The sequence below is a fragment of the Parambassis ranga genome, chromosome 4 (genome assembly GCF_900634625.1).
Source record: "Parambassis ranga chromosome 4, fParRan2.1, whole genome shotgun sequence".
Taxonomy (NCBI): Eukaryota; Metazoa; Chordata; class Actinopteri; family Ambassidae; genus Parambassis; species Parambassis ranga.
The window spans coordinates 18005982-18024870 of record NC_041025.1 but is presented as its reverse complement, the minus strand read 5'-3'; the positions used below and the strand labels follow the sequence as shown (position 1 = coordinate 18024870).

Below are 18889 nucleotides of genomic sequence, written 5' to 3'. Positions count from 1 at the left end.
TCATTTATTGAAATTTCAAAAGGAGTTGTTCACTAAAAACATGCAAGGTTTCTGCAAGAATAAAGTTGCTGAACATAAATGACAACTACATCAGAAGAAATGTACTGTATACACATTCCAGCTATGAGCGAACTGCCATGACGATCACTGACCTTTGACCTCGGAGGCAGACGTGTTAAAATAATCCCTCTGAAGAAGCGGAGAAAAGCAGGTGTGCTGCACCGACCACGAGGCTTTGACCAATCCTATTACTGCAGGTTTTAACTGAAGGCCTGGCTGCTCTGAGTGTCTTAGTTCACATTCACTGCTCTGCTTTAGTTTACACTGGTACCTGCACACATGCACCTTTTTTTGTCTGATTCATGTTCAGCTTTTTTGCATTATGACAGATTGATGAACAGACAAAAACAAGCCCAATGGTCAATAAAATCTATACCATGTGACTTTATTCTTCTTATTCTTAGACAAAAAAAATCATGAATCACATTATTTTTACAAAAATCATCCACACATAAACAGAACTCACCAGTGCAAAACTCCACAAAGGACAAATATGAAAATATATTTCTTACTCTTTTTCATACCAATATTGATATTTGGAGAAAAAAAATCAAATAATAAAAAAACTAAAAGCAAAATATTGTCATATTGATTTTATCTGTGGCAGAGTTTGTTTTGGGGTTAAATATAACAGTTGACTTGCATATTTAATACATTACGACTTAATTCTATGCTGCTGATTTAATCAAGAATACTTAGCATCTCGGGATGTTGATCAGGGAAAAGCTTCAGGCAAATAGAAACACTGTAGACACAACGAAGCGACGCAGCAATTTCAGGTAATGTGAGGTGTAACTGTGAGAAGTAACAACCCGAAGAGTGGTGCTGGGAGACTGCGGACAAAGTCAAAGATCTTGTTGCCAGGTTGTTCACAACAACAGAGATGAAACCTGAGCAGCTCTTTGAAAGATGTGTTTGAACAATTGTGACCACGATGTGGTCTGTGCTCTGTGCTCGTCTGCCAGACAAGTTGTAGCTCAAATGTCAGCGAGAGCCTCAAACAGTCCTGTTTCCATTATGGAAGAAGATGCAACTGAGAACAACTCACAGGCAGTTTCTTTAGCAAACATGTACGTGCTGCTACAAACATTTCTCAAACACAGGTCCACCGGAAATCCTCATCAAATCTTTTCCACGTAGTTCCCCGGGAACAGACCTTCCCTCCCATGAATCCTGCCGGTCCACCAGCCAGATGGATCTACAGAGAGAGAGAGAGACACATAAAGGTTTTACTCATATTTACTAAACAGCTCAGCTTCTCCTTCCTTCTTTGACCCGCACCTTCTTTGACGATGTCAAGCACGTCATTGACATCGAAGCTGATCTCGTCTGTGTCCTGGCCAATGTACTGATATAACGCCCGGCAGCGGGGTCCCTGAGGGCGAGGCTGTGGTTTAGGTGCAGGAGGAGGCCGATGGCTGATGCTCCTTTTCCTCTGCTTCCTATGACAAAGACATGAAAGATTAGTTAGATTGTTAGCATATTGCAAATATCAACTTCTCCTCTATGTACTATGATATCTACTAAAGCTAGAAAGCTAAAACGTTCATTGTATTATTCCATTTGCACTTTCTGATACGCCCTCAAGCTTGGCTGGGTGTAGTTTCTTTCAAACCTATCCCTGAAACTACTGAACGCTTGGCGTGGTAATGGCAACAGGACCTCAGCTCAGTACAAACAGGTTTATTTGTCATGCTTTAGCATTCAGCCATATGTCTGGCTCACCTTGGCATGCCCTGACAACTCATTCAGTGATAAATTCTCAGCTGCACTAACTGATACTGTCAACATGCTTTCCTTGCTTTTATTGCATCTCACATGGTGATTTCTCTTACCCTGACATGCCCTGGTCAGGCACATTAAGGAAGTCCATGTTGTGGTTATACTGGTTGTGGGCAGGAGCTCTGGGCGCTCTCTGGGAACCCAGTTTGGGCAGGGCAGCACCGGGTGGCCGGCCCTGTTTGTGTGGGGAGGAGTATGTGTTATCTGACTGCTGGGTGTCATGGGCTCTGGGAAACTTCGCTCCTCCATTCTGGTGTGCTGAGGAGAGAGTATAAGAGCCAAAGTAAAGACAAAATCTGCATCAACTATTTTACTTAAATAGTACCTTGAGATAATTTCATTGAGAGAGAGAGAGTGTTACAGTGGAGTGGTGACTTACCTCTGCTGGCTACATGATTCCACCCTCCGCCACCACCACCACGAGTCTGTGGAGCAGACTTCCTGGTTGGCTCTGATCGAAATAAATATTCAGTTAGAATAAACATTAAAATCTATACATGCCACTAATTGACTCTGTTTTTCCTTCTTTCTCATTTCAAGGCTGCACTGTGTCATTTATTCTTTGAACCTACTGGAGGACTTGGGCAGACCATCTCCTATTGTGATAGTGAGGGTCTTCCCTCCAGGTTTGAGCTCAGCCAGGTCTCCCTGGCCCCTCTGGAACACCACCACTCTGTTGCCTCCTCCACCCCACCCCTCCTTCTTCACTCTGAACTCCAGCCTAAGTAGGACATAGTATATGTTAGTGGTTTGTGTGTCTGTGTTTCATTATGCTGATACAAGTACTGTGTGTGCGTAGCTTTACCTGTCAGCGAAGGAGATTGTCAGTTTTCTCTGGGTCACGTCTTCATAGCGTTTAGAAAGCAAACTGAGGAACTCGGTCTTGAAGTTGGACTCCAGCAGACTGTCATACTGGGCCTCGTGCAGGATGAAGAAATCGTCTTGTCTCGTACTGAAGAAAAAAACAACAACTCACTGAGGTTATAAAAAGAAAAAGGAAGCAAGCACTTGTAAATGAAGAAAGTAGAAGTTTAAGTGTTTGTGATCATTTATCTGAGCTGTAGCTAAAAGTCGTCTCCTGTGGTTATTAAGAATGGCAACATGTCAGACAATTAGCTGGTAAAGCACTACAAAGAAGGAATTCAGTTCACAGAAAATTCAGTCAACTGAATTCTGTCTCAGTTCAGCGAATGTCTTCATCTTCTATATTTAGCCTGCATGCTAGCTCACCACAGCACCAACCACAATGCTACTTGTGAAACTACACTCAGTTTGAAGTTTTGAGTTGTTACTGAGCATCAGCATGCCCAGTATAGTTTTCCTCACTTATTATTTCCATAGATTACCTGAGAGAGACACCACTTATGCTTCCAAACTCCAGTTTTCGTTTCAGCACCTCTTTAATCTGTCCTTTCTCTGGTCCTTTCTTCACCTTCTCTCGGCCAATCAGATAGATGCCCTTGGGGGTCAAGATCATATCTCTCTTGATAGACTGGGTCAGGAAAACAAGAGGAGAAGTGAGAACTGTGAGCAATGCCAGAAAGCAGAAGAAGAGTGGGTACGTTTAGGAAAGAGGTGTGATGTAATGACTTTTTATCCAAAATGGACGCAGTTATTATTCATCCTAGTTTTGAAGGGTGAAATCTGTGATGAGCCTGTTACATCTAAAATAACGAATTACACATAACTCCTTTTCTTTATAAAGATCCATACCTTGAACCTGCGGTCAAACTTGTTGACTGAATCAGCAAAGTCGATGCGCTCCCTTTTGGTCAAGAATTGCCGCAGCTCTGGTCTCTGCTCCAGTCCGAGGTAGTCTCCAACAAAGTTCCTGTTGATGCTGTTCTTCCTCCGCTCTTTGGAGTTATACAGGATGTCTGAGGCTGTGTGTCACAGAGGCAGACAAACATTTAGAATCCCAACTTAGATGTAGTTGGACCTGTATTGAGAATCTTGAAACGTACCCTCTTCTCTCATCTGTTCATACTTCTTCCTGGCGATGTATCGTCTCCAGGCCTTCTGAACGATCCGGGCGAAAGTGTCAAACTTCCTCTCCCTCATCTCTTCGAGGAGAAACAGCTGAGGGGAAAACAGCACATAATACAAGTTGTATTGAAACATCTGCTCATAATTCATTATTCCACATCATTATTTGATTATATATTATTTCTATCCTACATATACTAGCCAATAGCCATCAGAGTAACTGAAGGGTCCACGCAGGGACTTTTTGATCCTGTTTGAAACGCTCACTTTTACACAGTGATCAGCTGTATGGAGGTCAGACAGCCGGAAAGTCATAGTCTAAACTTAAGTCTCAGTTCTTTATTCGCAGTTGTGTGCTGCACTATAAATATCTTCCATGCAGCTGATGTCAACAACTCCTTAGGTCAGTTATTTATTCTGCTAAATACAGATGGAAAGTAAAACATATTCTGAGCTTTGTACCGATTCTGGGTTCTTGACAAAGACTTTGGTCCGTCCCATTTGGTACTGATCATTATCCATGTTGACAGACCGAAGGAGGTGAAGGACCCCCTGCTGCTCTGGACCCCTCCAATAAGGCCATGTTTCAGCCGTCAGAATAGAATATCTGGAAATAATAAGCACACATACACAGGGTTATCGAGCTGTTTGGTCTTGCTGAGTCGACAAGATGCATCATTTCAGAGATTAAACCCACCTCATCAGGAACTTATTGAAGACCCTGCGGTATGCAAAGCCAGCCCTTCGTACGCGGATGTTTTCCCGCAGTCCCAGGTATTCAACCTGATGCTTGACCCTAAGAACAGATGGGATGCCAGCATTAATCTGGACGGGTTTCCTTTGATGTGTTTAATTGTATGCATACGTATGTGTCACAGTGCTGACCTGCTCTCCTCCCAGTCTTTGGGTCGCTTTGTCTCATTGGGTTTGATACAGCGAATATAGTGCGGAGTGCACTTCATCAGCGTGTTCACCAGATCATTAGCTTGTCTCTGGTGTAAAGGTGGCATCAATAGTCAGTTACAAAAACATTTTCTTTCTTCTGTTTTATGTAAAAGATTAAAACTAAAAGGATAAAAACTCTCACCTTGATCTTTGAGCTGGCAGTGGTCGGCCTGCTTTTCTTATCTGTGTTAAGGTTTTCAGGGAACAGGCTACGGATGAAGTCACTAAAGAGACAAATTCACATTTATGTTGCTATTTCTATACTTACATAAAAACATCACATAAGCAAGTGGGACTTACAATTCACTGCTTTGCATGAGCTCAATGAGGTCAGGGAAGAGCACGTCACGATTTCTCTCACAGAAGCCGTTGATATCATATGACACCTGAGACCACATCGCACAATGTAAATACAAACTTTACCAAAGCATTATCAGGAAGTATAGGAGTGCAAACCTAGTATATAAACAGACTTTTGATCGATTTCAGGTTCCTACCTTTCCGGCATAGTGGTGTATGACGAAGCCTGAGTTCCAGCTGTTGAAATGCTCGTGTGTTCCCACAGCAGCCTGAAGTTTCTGCAGCAGAGTGCTATCAGCGCCCTCTCCTTTGGCATGCATGGTAGCACACACATCATCCAGCACGCTCATTATGCCAGGAGGGTTCTGCAAAAAAAAGAGAAAACATCACCAAAATATCACCACTTACAATAGATGTGGTTATTTAACAGTCAGGAAGGAATATATATCATATCATAACAATATCCTAGTGTCATCATGTAGCACCACAGGTGTAAGGTGATGGTTCCTGTTTTTACCTCGCTGTTTTTGAGGAAAACACCTTTTCATGCAAATTACTTACGTTACACAGCAACTTCCCAAGCTTACCTTATTTTCAATAAGGTCGCACACAATCTTATTGTTGAAGTACTCGATGGGTGTCCACTTGATGCCCTCCTGAACATACTCTTCCTGGAAAAAAATTAATATAATGTGTTAAAAAAAAAACTTCTACAGATGTGTAAGAATGCACAGAATCCACGGACACATTGTAGTGACCTGCTCAGCCTTCAGAGTGAGTTCAATGAAGATCTGCTGCAGCTTCTCATTCACAAAGTTGATACAAAACTGCTCAAAACCGTTTTTCTGCAGAAGAAAGTACAATCCAGTCAGATTTCTGCCATAGTAACAACAAGCCATTCAATGAGGTACAAATGAACGCATGGGGTTTTAGTGGCTGCCTATACATGTTATGTATTTAATGCCTACCTGGAATATCTCAAAGCCATAAATGTCAAGTACTCCGATGCTAAATTCCTCATGTGGTTTTTGGATGGCTTTATTTATGGCCTGCAGAAGACAGAAGACAAGTAAGAAGCAAAATATAAAAAGCTTTTTTTTTTATTTAATTTAGTGTATTTTTGTTGAAGCTGCTACCTCCACCAGGTAGTCAAAGAGGCGTGCGTAGAGAGCTTTGGCCAGGGCATCTCTTGTGTAGGTGGCCTGCTCCTGATTCAAGGTCACAGTAATGGACTCAGACTTCCCTCCCCACTTTGAGTCCATCTTCCGGCTGGTCAGCTTGTTCTGCAGGCGGCTGGAGTCGATGCCCAGAAGATAGGCGGGGAAAGCGAGCACTGGAGATAAACAAACATAATTATACTATATTCCTGACAAACAGGGGGGACCTATTTTGCTTCCAGTGATTGACATAAGTAAGTAATTAAGTAAGTGATTTTTCACTATACATGTGTCTAAACTAAGATGTTCAGAAATAAACTAAGGAATACTAGGCAGTGACAGGAGGGTGATTAAATTGCCTTCCTGGATGTAAACACCAATTATCCGTTGAGCAGGAAATCCCAATGTGACACACAAAAGAGATGACAAACAAGGTATTGCTGGTGTGCACAACTTCAATTAATTAGCAGAAAGTCTGTCAAGGGACTGTTTTTGTTTTGGTGAGCACTAATTTGATCATATCCCTGAGGGAGACAATGGGGATGTGTGCACACATACATGGAAGAATAAATCCAAATGTGTGTGTGTGTGGGTGTGTTTCACTCACAGTCTGTGCTTTCCACCTGTCCATAGTTGCCTGCCTCTATGAAGCTGATGTTTCCCAGATGGAGGATACCTGCAATGATTTGCAGCACCTGCGCCTGGATGTCACGTGGGATCCCAATCACCTGCATGGCTTCCTGGAGACCACAATGTCAAAGCAGACAGTGAGAGCAGCAGTGCAGAACAAGTACAAATATTATACTGCTAAATTTGATATTTCAGTACACACTGAGGTGCCCTCTCATTTCTGAATAGGGAGGATTCATCTGTAATGCAAGATATCTGCTTTGTTGTGTAGGATGAACTAAACTTCGCTGTACAGAAACAGCACAGCAATAAAACGCAGAGATTAAAATGTCTACAATTAGAAGTAACTGTAACTGTAAGTAACTGAAGGCAGGATTCAATAATTATTTTTTTAGTATGTACCATAGTCTCCTGGAAATCTTTGCTGTCGTTGGTCCCATCCACCTTGTATGTCCCAGACTGGTTGAGGTAGTAGTAGTAGTCTGGCGTCATGATACCCAGGCCCTCTTTCTGCTGAGCGTTGGCTCCCTCTATCAACTGGAAGACGACAGTGCAGGCAACAAGTTAAACGTGACTTTTGTTTCTACTTTATGCAGCATTTGTACGTGTTTTGATGCAGCTGCTGATCTTTGGCTCCACTCATCAGCCACTGACCTGATAGTAAATGTGGAAGTTCCTCTCATTCTCATTCTGGCTCACCACCCTCGACTTCTCGAGCAGGAAGTTTGAAATTTTGCCACCGTCTGGCTCTCCTCCCCTGCTAAACTGAATCTCAAAGTATTTCCCCTAGTTGAGACAAAACCAAAGTCAAACCTCAGCTGGTCACATACAGATAAAGGTGTCAAACGTAGCATAGTTCACAGACACATATAACAGTTGCAAGGGTGTACGCATCATTTTCCAACTAAATAGTATTTTTATTAGAATGTGATGAACAAACAACTTCTGTGTTTGAATCTGCACGAGAAACAAAACAGTCTACATAAATCCAACAGCACTGAGCCATACAAACACTCTCTGATGCTACATCAGTGATGACAGGAAATATTACAAATTCATGTCTTGTGCTTGCTGCACATATGAAAGTTGATGTGGTTCATACGAGCAAAAATAGACCCCAAGATGAGAAACAACAGAGTTGAAAAGAAACATCATTGCAACACTATGATGAAATGCAATGCATCAGAACAAAAGCATTGTCCTTATAAATGTACATAGAAAATCTGACTCAGGCATACTAATGCTAAAATTTGCATATTAATATGCTAACATTTAGCATGCATGCTTTTTTTCATATCGCAACAAGTCAGTGTATTAGCACTAAACAAACTATGAGTGACTGCAAAAAAGGGATTTAGCATCCAAAGTAACAGAGTAACAGGTGAGTAACAGAGTACCAGGTGAGTAACAGAGTACCAGGTGAGTAACAGAGTAACAGGTGAGTAACAGAGTAACAGAGTACCAGGTGAGTAACAGAGTAACAGGTGAGTAACAGAGTAACACAGTACCAGGTGAGTAACAGAGTAACAGGTGAGTAACAGACCACATATACAGCAGTTAGTACTTACAAAGCGACTGCTGTTGTTGTTGCGCACTGTCTTGGCATTACCAAAGGCTTCCAGCAGAGGATTTGACTGAAGGATGATGTCTTTTACATGCTGTGACACACACACACACACACAGTGTAAACACCTCCGCATACCTACAGGTATCATTTTGAGTATAGTCAAATATTTGCAGCATTGTCTTTACCTGAACTTTTGATCCACCCCCTGATACTTTGGAAATATAACCCATGATGTATTTGGCAGCCACTGTCTTTCCTGCCCCACTCTCACCACTTCCACAGCACACCAGAAACACCAGATTTTATTTTGTTTGACAGCAGACACCAGCACATCAATCAACAGACAAAAAACAGAAATATATTTGCTCACCTAATGATGACGCACTGATTCTCTCCTTCGATCATCATGTTTCTATACATGTTATCAGTCAGGGCATATATGTGGGGTGGATTCTCATACTGTGCCTACACAGAGAAAAAGATCTGTGGTTAGCTCAGCATAGTGAGAGAAGACCACTCCACCACACTCACCACAAGTATCCAGAACTTGGTGAGAAATATAAGAAGAAGAAGTAGAAGTATTATACTCACAGCTCCTTGATAGAGTTCAATCTCTCTGTCAGTAAAATAGGGCATCTGTTTGAAAGGGTTAACTGATATCAACACAGGGCCTATGTAAGTCTGAGCCAGAGGTCATTAAGGAAGAAATATATTCATGAAAGGCTTGCAGTGGGGTAACTTGGTATTGTATTTGATTGGAAAACTTACATTATGATGTTTAAACCAGATACTTATTTGGTAGTCATTGACACATTTCACTGCTAACACACAATGCTGTTGAGCTATTTAAATCTGCCACAATGGTTGCTCAACTGACATCACGACACACAGCTGGTAGCCTGGTGGTGGGGGAACTACTGAAGAAATGAAGTTATTATGAACTCAGTGTTTCCTGTTACAGCTGTGAACATCATGATGCTTTAACAGTCAATAAACATCCTGACTACAATATTAAATGAAATGAAAATGTTTAGGTATGCAGCTAATGTTTACTTCTCATTTGTAGAGCAACGCTCCAGCCTGAGTCTGCCTTATCCAGACAGTGAGCTACGGTCAGTTTTACTTGTGCTGACATCAGCTTGTGGAATTGAATTGAATATGTATTATTTGCACTCTAAATATGGATCTGATGTTAAGCTGTCCTCTGAGAAGACAGAAGTGAGCTGTTGAGTCATACAGTGAATGCAGAAGAGGAAGAGCGAATCTCTTGTATTTATGCCCATATATGTTTGTTTGATTGTTTGGCTGAAGATTTGTGTTTTTGAACAGTGTGTCTGTGTGTTTATTGGAGGTAATAATGAATGCATGAGAACCAGAGTAGAACTGAAACAGTACCCTTAACATCAAGACACATTTTCTTGTTTGAAGTCATCACTTTCTGGGATTTTGTTTGATAAAATGTAAAGGTAAATAGGATACAAAGATGTAGTCATCCATGTATCTCTTCTTGAGGTTTTCAACGATGGCGTCCTCTGTGATCTTCGACAGCAGGACCATATCGTCCACTCCGCTCTGTTTAACATTTTGACTCTGCCAGTGGTACTTGGCCTGCATCACACACAAACACACAGCAAAGAAAGACACACAGACATAAGCTTGGTCACTCAATATAACCATGTCATTAATACTTTAAATTAATACTTCAGTGACTAATGAAGCAGATAAAAAAACAAGGACAGGTCTGCCATCAGCACAGAGAGAAGAGATTTCTTCAAACACAGCCCTCTGTGGTTGCCATTACAGGAAGCTGGGGTTAGTTGCCAGGCAACCGGTCACAGATGAGGTGAGCTCATTTTTATACTTGGACATTTTAGAGAAGCACATTTTAATGTATGTGAACATTTCCGTGATAGCAGGTGTGTTTGATGTGTGACATGTGTGAGGGCTTGGAGGTTAGACTGTTTTACAGGTAGAAGTTTAACACCTATATATATATAGAAGTTTAACACCTATATAGAAGTTTAACACCTTACACCACTGTGTATATATATATATATATATACATATATATATATATATATATATATATACAGGTCATAAAGACAGGGTCAAAACAAGACTTGCTGTTTCTGCTTAATACAGTTGTCAACAAACAAACCATCCCTTAGCTCGCTCCTTTTCTCCACTTCTGCCCAAAATGTGTCTGAATCAACATATATCTCTATTTACAGAGGTTTAAAAATGTGACTACAGATGTTTCCAACTATGTTAGCTATATTAGAATGAGTTTTAGGGAAATGAAAACAAAAACACATCATGATATATTGTTGAATTACAGACAGTCCTTCAATGAAAATGTCATCTTTCACCTTATTTTACACTTTCACTATTTGGCAGGAATAAGTGAAAGAAAAAAGTTCAGACTTGAGCAAAAGGATTACAGTAAAACGATAAGTTTATCGAAGGCTTCCAACATTGCAGAACAACACTAGCAGAGGTAGGAAGTGAAAAAATGTAGATGTGTCTAAAGAGTCAGGGACGACAGTCCTGCACAGGAATAGACTACCAGTTCACAGACCAAGAAAAACTCCACCTCTGCAGAAATGACACCTTCCAGCCAGACGGAAGTATGCAAGGGTCAACCTGGGGAAAGATGACATGCTGGGAGCATTTCATCAGGTGACACATAACCAAAGCTCTTTGGTCACAGAGATGTTGCCTTAGTTTGGAGAACGGAAGGAGAGCTGTGTAACCCAAAGGACATGACTCCCACAGCCAGACATGGTGGTGGCAGTATGATGCTCTGTGGATGCTTCAGTGCATCTGGAACTAGGAATCTTATCAGGTTGGAAGGCATCATTAAAAAAAGATGACTTTCTGAAGGTCTTGAAAGAAAACCTAAAGCAGTCTGCAGCAAAACTGGATCTCTGATGATTTTCTCTTCCAACATAACAATGACCAAACGCACATCTCTTCTGGTGATTCACCTCCCGGAGAGTAACTTTACTGACTGTCCTGCACAAAGCCCTGACGTAGATTCACGGGGATGGAGGCCTGTGTGTCAACAGAGCAGGCAGCATGATGTGTGCTGTCACTAAACATACATTATGTTTCTAAATTTAAATACCTTAAAGGGGAAATTCAGACAGAAGTCAAACCAAATTAAAAACAGAGACATCATGTCCATTAAAAAGAACCAGCTAACAGTGAGTTAGTTCTGCCCTTCCTCCTTTACTTGTCTTGAAAAAACCCCAGTGTTTTAATTGGAGAATACAGTGTAAATGCAGTAAACAGTGATTTAGCCAAAGAAGTGCTGGTGTTCTGCTGTGTATGTCCTCCTAATGTAAGAAACAAACATCGCTGCTGTAGGGTCACACTAAAGATCTTTGAACCCTGGCCTCTTTCCTCTCGTCTCTGTAGAGAATGAACCACATTCATTTTGCTTCTCTCTCTCTTTTTGTTTGCACCACACTTGTACATCTTGACAAATAACACCTTTAACAGAAAATATGCTGTTTTTAGACATACTGAATAGATTGAACTGTTCTTTAAAGGCTTTTAGAACCACATGCAAAATACCAGTCATCTGTGTTACAGTGTTTTTTTCCTCGACACAAACCACAACTCTGCTGATTTCTCAAAAGAGGAAAAAGAGTGAGGTGACCCAATAACAGCTAGCACGCACCTCGATCAGATCTTTCTGCCAGAGGAGAACAGTCTGCCTGTTTCACGCTCTTATTAAAGGATAACTAAATGCTCAATATGACAGTGCTTAGGCTTGTTACGTTTAACCACATGTTTCCACCTGTTTAGATGAATTTAGCTGACACATGTTTTTCAAGTTAAACAATAAGAACATAAGCTTTTGGATTCGTGGAGACCATTCTGTGTGAGAGGAAGTGTTGTGACAGAAACGGCAGGCCTCTCCTGTAATCCACTTCCCCCCCTCTCACACCTCACTGCTGCCTCTTGTGAAACCCTCTAAACTTTGTACATGCTACCGGTTCTCTTCCTGCAGCTGCCTGTAACTCGCTTCTCTAGCCCCCCCATCACACAGTGCTCTAAACATTACACCAATTTACACTGGAGCTTAATGCGTTCACTTGAAATTCTAAATAATGTAGAACTGGTTATTTTTGCATGACAACTATATTTTTTTTATCCATTTCATGTTTTTTATATGCTGTATTTTCAGACTTACATCAAATCTAACATGTGATCGTGATCACAAAAGAATTCAGTCGATGCATTTGACAACCTTGAGAAGAGGAAAAAGAGGAAACTCACTTTGCAGCTGCTGGGAAGAAAGCTGAGTTTCCCTGAAGAGATTGCCCTTTAAGACATATTCTCTTATCATGTCAAGCACAAAATACCCTCCTTTGACTTGTAAAAATGAAACTATATTATGATATTTGTTGCAGACAAAGGCTCAAGATTCTATTTTTAAAAGGTCTAAGTCATCAAAACCATCAGCAGGCAGTTAGCTGAGACACCTAAGTAGAGTCAGAGCAAAAGAAGGTGGGGTACTTTACCATTGTTTCTATGGGCTTCTCCTCCTCAGGTGTCCACAGTCCAGAGAGTCTGTGTGTCCGTGTGTGTGTGTCTGTCTGTCTGTGTGTGTGTGTGTCTGTGCGTACAGTTAAAATCCACAGGTGGACCTCCTCAGACAGCGGCCATCACACAGCAGGACAGTCATCACCCACAGCAGCCTACAAGACATCCAGCAACAGTCAAACCCTACTTCCTCATACTCCCACAGACACTGTGTGTGAAACAAGAACTGCAAGAAGATAACACACACTGATGCACACACATACTCACCAGAGGGCTGAGCTGCTACTTCTGTATTTCTCTCATGTCCAGAGTCCTCAGACAAAGACTAAAGTAAAGTCTGACCCGGCTGATGATAACGTTTGTTAACAGCTGGTGTCTAAGGTTAACAGCACAATTAGTCCGTCCAATTCGTCTGCCGTGTGGCAGACAAGTGTTAGTTTGCAAACAACAACCACAAAGTGATAATTAACTTCACTCTGTTGCCAAATCATGGTGTTTCAGTTGTGAGCTGCCGGCTCCACCCAGGCTGTGGTTACTTCACGTAGTGTTTGTGTTGTCACAGAGGCTCCTGCTTCCAACGCCCATAATAACCGATGGGTTCATAAAGAGTATAGAGGAGTGAATGGGTGTGTGTGTGTGTGTGGAGGTGTCAAATTGCAAAGATGTTAAAAGCTCCAACAGACCTGCACATCAGTGTAGACCTGGGCTCATACATTTATGTGTGGGTGGAGCATATGTGTCTCTTTTATTATTGCTTCATCTTTTTTTATATAGCTTGTCATTTTGACAGGCACCCTGTTTTGTGTCTTTGCACCTTTTTACAGTTCTTTGTGGTTATTGGCATCTAATCTTAACGGTTTGTATGCATACCATGTTATCTCCTTTATCTCTTATTTTGTGTGCCTTCCCTGGCATCTTATTTTGTGCTTCCCATGTCACATGACAGGTCTGGTCCATGTGACTTTGGTCTTGTTGTCCTCATTCAGCATTGATTTTAAGATGTGCTTAATCAGTTGATGTGTCATTGAGGTGTCATTCAATCTATTGTGGGTTGATGAGCAAGAGTGATTAAATACAGTTTGGAGGCTGAACAACTTTATAGTGTTGCTCTACATTCTCTTAGGTTATAACTTAAATGCTTTTGTTTAACAACATTAGATATAATACTGATAATGTTATTATAGGTTTTTGAAATGGGAACAGAGCAGAAGAGATCTACAACATCTTGTCATTCAAATTGTCAGCAGAGCTAAAAGGCCTTACGGAATAAGCTCTTAATGTTTTCCATGACAGCAGTCACCCAAGAATAGATGACCATCACTGATGATGTCAGCCTCTGTCTGGAGGCTGAAGTGGACTGTATTGATATGATCACATCCCATTTCTTAAAATCAACAATGCTCCATGTTTAATCAATTTAATATTTTCTTTTAAAAAGATGTACATAGGGGGACAAATGAGTTTATCTCCTATAGTATTGAACAATATACAGTACATGTCATGTTATATATTAGCATGTGAAAAACAGGTCGACATACAGCGGTACTGTCTCTCCATTCAACTAAGACAAATCAGGTTCCCTCCTCAGAGTGAAGCTTCAGTATTGGCCCAAGTAGACACGTTAATACCTGATTTATACCTGGTGTTGACATGTCCAGATACAGATAAGGGGGAAATCTAAGCGACCACCAGGTGTACTCTAATCTTACCTGTACATTGTGAAAACATTCTAAAGAATAAAAATCCTACCAGAAAAGTAAAACCATAACAAACTTCAGCTCTTCCTGCAAGCCTGAGAGAAGCTGCAGGTAGCAGCTGTAGCTACTACTTCTTCACTCATTCTTCACAAGTGATGTGGAATGACATCTGTCCCACCAAACTCAGATACATACTGAGATCGCAGTGTGCAAAGCTAAGACAACAAGAACATGTTAGTACCAGGTATAAATGAGGTCTGGATAAGGATCTCTGGCCTGTGTTCTGTAATCTCTGTTTTTAACGTGACAAATGGCAGGGGTGAGTTATATGTACACTCTGATGAATGTACTAACTAACATTTGTGCGATGTGTCTGTGCTGTATTTTTGGTGTAATTCAGTAAATCCAGATTTGGTTAAGAGCACCCAAAAGTGATGATTTGTTTAATGCAACAAATTACATTACACAATTGTAAATTGTGCAAAGAACTGTTCTATAGATTTGTCACATATAATAAAGTGTAAATTAAATTCCTTATGATCCTAAGATCCTTAAAAAAGGGCCCCGATGAGTGAGGGAGGTCCTTTAAGAAGCTGCACTCGTGCACCTCAGGCCAGCTCTGGAGATTTGTATTAATACAAAAAGGCTCAAACGGATTCTAAATAATAAAAAATAATAATAATAATAATAATAAAAAAAATGAACACTTGCTAAATTATAATAACAGTGAACTAATAGCACCATTCCAAACCAAAGCACCACAAAAGAAAAAAGGAACATTACAGTTAATCCCAATAAAACATACTGTAGCACAGCTTCCTCTCTTTATAATGAAATCGCGTGTGTCGGGTGCTTTCAGTTGTGATCAGACCACAGCAAACCTCAGAGCACAGTACATGTCACAGCAGTGACCTCTGATGTGATGACCCATCTCTGAGGCAGGCCTGAACAGCTGAAACTGCATCTTTAAGACTGTGTCAGAAGAACTGCAGAGTGAAAATCAGTATGACGCACTTAAATCCGGTGATGTGAAGGAAACTACAACCATTCACATGTTCCCATCTTGTCTATAAAAGGAGAAAAATCTGAATGATTACATCATTTAATGTCTGCACCGTTTTGTTTTCACAATAGAGTGTAATCTGTATTTTTTTTATAACAACATATTAAATATAGATGTGGAAAGATTTGTAATCATAAACCAGATAATTTCTAAGCTCTTTAGGCAGTTTTAGCTCATCGTTCTGGCTCACATTTAATGCTTTGCGTGTATTCCTGCTCATCACTAAAAACAACAAACACAGTTAGCAACAAGCTGGTGAACAGCAGCTAGAGAGCCAAAAATGTACCTAGACTTGTGTTTGTGCACTTACCAAAAGAACAAATGTGTAGATTCAGCAAATCAAAGTATTCAGTGACCTATGTGTGAGGATGTGTTGTGTCAGATATGTTTCAGGAGACATGACTCGCTGTGCTCTGAGTGTCACGTGGTGAAAACAAACATGGCTGCTCTGAGGGTGGAGATTCTTTTTTTTGTTCCAGACAATAGAAGTTCCTCTTTAGAGAAGTTGCACACATGCTGCCACGGTTAGCAGCCACATCTGTGTTGTGAAAATGTCCTGGTGAGTCAGCACTGGCTTTGCTCGTAGCCAGCATGTCTGTGCAGCACGAAGCACTGAGAGGTGATAACGTTTACGGGAAACTAACTGAAATGGCAAGACTGTGGCCGGTTCACTGCAGTGACGTGTTTATAGCTTCCACAGAGACATTAAGTCCAATCACATAAAAATACACGAGTCCTTTGACTTCTGACTCTTTGTGCAAATCAAACTCTGCTCATACTTCAGCTCAATAACAGCGAGGACTCAATGAATATTCAATACGAAACAAAGCATTACCATAAAACAACGTGGTCAAGTAACAACTATCAGGTAACATATAAACAAATCTTTCATTTCATAATATAAGATATTCCTTTTTTTGTGGGCAAAGATATGCGGGAAATCATTTTTCTTTACAAAGTGGATTCATAACTAAACAAATATAGCCTATTAACATCCAGGTTTAAGAGATCAGGCTTAACCTTTAGGCCACTCAAGCAAGTGTAACTCAGAGTACTGTGACCAGTCCTGTGGCCAAAATGAAGTGTAGTAGCACCAAAATATTACAACAAATGGAAAGTTTAGATAGACAGAGGGAAGGACGACAGAGGAAAGTTACTATCTCCCTCCCTCTGCTTCTCCAGGTTTCAGCAGCCCTCCTTCCAGTGGAATGTATAAACTTAGCTCAGCCTGCTGTGGCCCGGCTCTGCCCGAAGAGACGTCTGATCTGGATTCAGGATGGAGAAAAAGGGCCCCTCTGACCAGTTACAGGACCAGGCGTCTGTACGACAGCGTCCCAGTTTGATCCTGCACTCCTCGTGACAGAGGCAGTGTAAGGGCTGCTGGTGTGAGGCTCAGTGGGAGGGAATTCAGGCTTACTCTGTGAGTGTGCAGGCCCCCAAGGATCAGGATCGTTCATGGGGTTCAGTGTCCCTGGCAGGTCTTGCAGCACATTTGTCTGAAATATGGCCGGCTGCAGAACTTGAACCTGAGCACCAGGGGGCAGTAGGCCACAGTGTTCACATCTTTACACTCTGCAGGGGGAAGCAACAGCCACAAGGAGTTCATCAGCTTCATCTGTGCATGTTCAGCAAATTTCATAAACCGAAAGACAAGTTTGACCTCTGACCTTCAGGGTTGTCTGTACTGATGGGCAGACTGAGGTCACATTTGCTCTTGCACTGTTGCATGGCTGCAGGCCGCTGATGGTCCAGACACTCGTTGGATGGCTGGCCGGTGTGGGTGAGACACTGCACAGAGCGCATCTCCTGACCCAGACCGCACTTAGCAGAACACTGAAGCACAGAAGCAAACATAAGTAATAAGTAAGGTGCTGACGATAACACAGTGAAATGACACAGTGAAACATTTTAGGAAGAACACGCCAGAAAAGACTACACAGTAATACTAATGCAAGCACATTTTGAACAGTTTTTCAGCAAAATTACTCATTTTCTCTCAAAACCAGGGCTAAGAACAACTTTGGTGTCTTACCTCTCCCCAGGGACCTGTCACCCACTGAGGGGGAGGACAGCGCTGCAGGTTACAGCGCACCCTAGAGGTGGGCCGGCCTTGTTTGGGGCACTTGGACTCTGGCAGTGTGTCACCACTCTCCCCGCTCTTACACAAGACCACACGATGCCTGTAGCCAGGACCGCAGCTGGGTGTGCACTGTGGACAGAGTCGAAGGCGAAGGAAAAAGAAGAAAATATGGATAACATCACAGCCTGGAAGGTAGGGGAATGGAGGTGATGGGAGGGTGCAGCAGGGGTTCACTGCGGTCATGAGCATGCAAAAATAAACCTTCTTTCTAAACCCCTCAGTAGAGGGCAGCAGCTGTATAAGACACAAATTAAGAGCCAGTTGAGTTCCTGTAAAACAGCTGGACATAATTCCTCTCACACGTGTGCCATCACTACATTACACAAGATGTCAGAGAAGAAACAGCGCACTTCTGACACCTTTTAATTTGGTTTCAATCCATCCTGAAAGGTGGACTAAGTTAGCACCAGGAACAAGGTGAAGGAAAGTTAACAAAAAGCTACACTGACTTTTAAAAATGTGTATTCATGACTGAAACAACATGTTCAGTGGGATGTGTTTGCGTGCGCTGGGCCTCTGTGTCTGTTGTGTATTCCATAGTTAAGGTACTTTCTGCTGGCAGATGTCTGGGTTCTTAGGTTCAACTGGAAAAGAAACTATTGCTTCATCTGAGAGGAATTTTGTACAAAACTGGTTCAAAATAAGACACGAATAGACCAAAAAAACATTGCTGAAGCAAGTGCATGATGGGAAAACTCATGTCATCTACCCACCTCAGACCAGTCCAGGGCCAGCCATTCAGGTGGGCAGCTGTGGTTGCTGCAGGGCTCTGTGAGTGAAGGGCGAAGGGGGGAGCAGGCCGAGTCGTCCAAGACCTTTTCTTCTGTTGCAGAGATCCTCCTTTTACAAAACACATCCCGAGTCCGCAGGCCACCATTACAGCTGCGACTGCACTCCGACCACTCCCCTGTCCACCAGCTAGAAGCAGAGATCAACTCTTAGCTTGTTGTTTATGTCCTCATTTATGTTGCGTGATAGAGAGACAATACACACATGCATACAGTAGCT

At 41.8% G+C, this 18889-nt stretch overlaps 2 protein-coding genes across 4 annotated transcripts in view; both read right to left on the bottom strand.

Moving 5' to 3' along the window:
• Positions 1–424: 424 nt before the first annotated feature.
• myo1f (myosin IF) lies at positions 425–13482 on the bottom strand. Of its 3 annotated transcripts, XM_028404017.1 has the most exons (29): positions 13249–13482; positions 12960–13136; positions 9907–10035; positions 9019–9108; positions 8798–8892; positions 8613–8700; positions 8429–8518; positions 7515–7646; positions 7263–7397; positions 6838–6970; positions 6210–6406; positions 6042–6122; positions 5832–5918; positions 5661–5744; positions 5271–5438; positions 5074–5159; positions 4916–4997; positions 4714–4820; positions 4526–4624; positions 4291–4435; positions 3807–3921; positions 3556–3725; positions 3189–3334; positions 2648–2794; positions 2415–2563; positions 2222–2293; positions 1896–2100; positions 1342–1502; positions 425–1258 (listed from the first exon to the last, which is right to left on the bottom strand). In XM_028404017.1, the coding sequence occupies exons 2-29, from the start codon at positions 12960–12962 to the stop codon at positions 1182–1184; spliced, it is 3273 nt and encodes a 1090-aa protein (XP_028259818.1). In that variant the 5' UTR covers positions 12963–13136; positions 13249–13482; the 3' UTR covers positions 425–1181. The 3 variants fall into 3 exon arrangements, with proteins under 3 accessions (XP_028259818.1, XP_028259817.1, XP_028259816.1); XM_028404016.1 differs by lacking the exon at positions 13249–13482 and having other exon boundaries at positions 12960–13178; XM_028404015.1 differs by lacking the exons at positions 12960–13136; positions 13249–13482 and having other exon boundaries at positions 9907–10041.
• A 914-nt stretch (positions 13483–14396) lies between these two features.
• adamts10 (ADAM metallopeptidase with thrombospondin type 1 motif, 10) overlaps positions 14397–18889 on the bottom strand; it is a 32816-nt gene continuing 28323 nt past the window's right edge. The window contains exons 23-26 of the mRNA XM_028404738.1: positions 18595–18799; positions 17774–17950; positions 17409–17574; positions 14397–17313 (exon numbers count right to left, since the gene is read on the bottom strand). Of these exons, the coding sequence (XP_028260539.1) occupies positions 17204–17313; positions 17409–17574; positions 17774–17950; positions 18595–18799 (658 nt within the window). The 3' untranslated portion in view covers positions 14397–17203. The remainder of the gene's footprint in view (positions 17314–17408; positions 17575–17773; positions 17951–18594; positions 18800–18889) is intronic.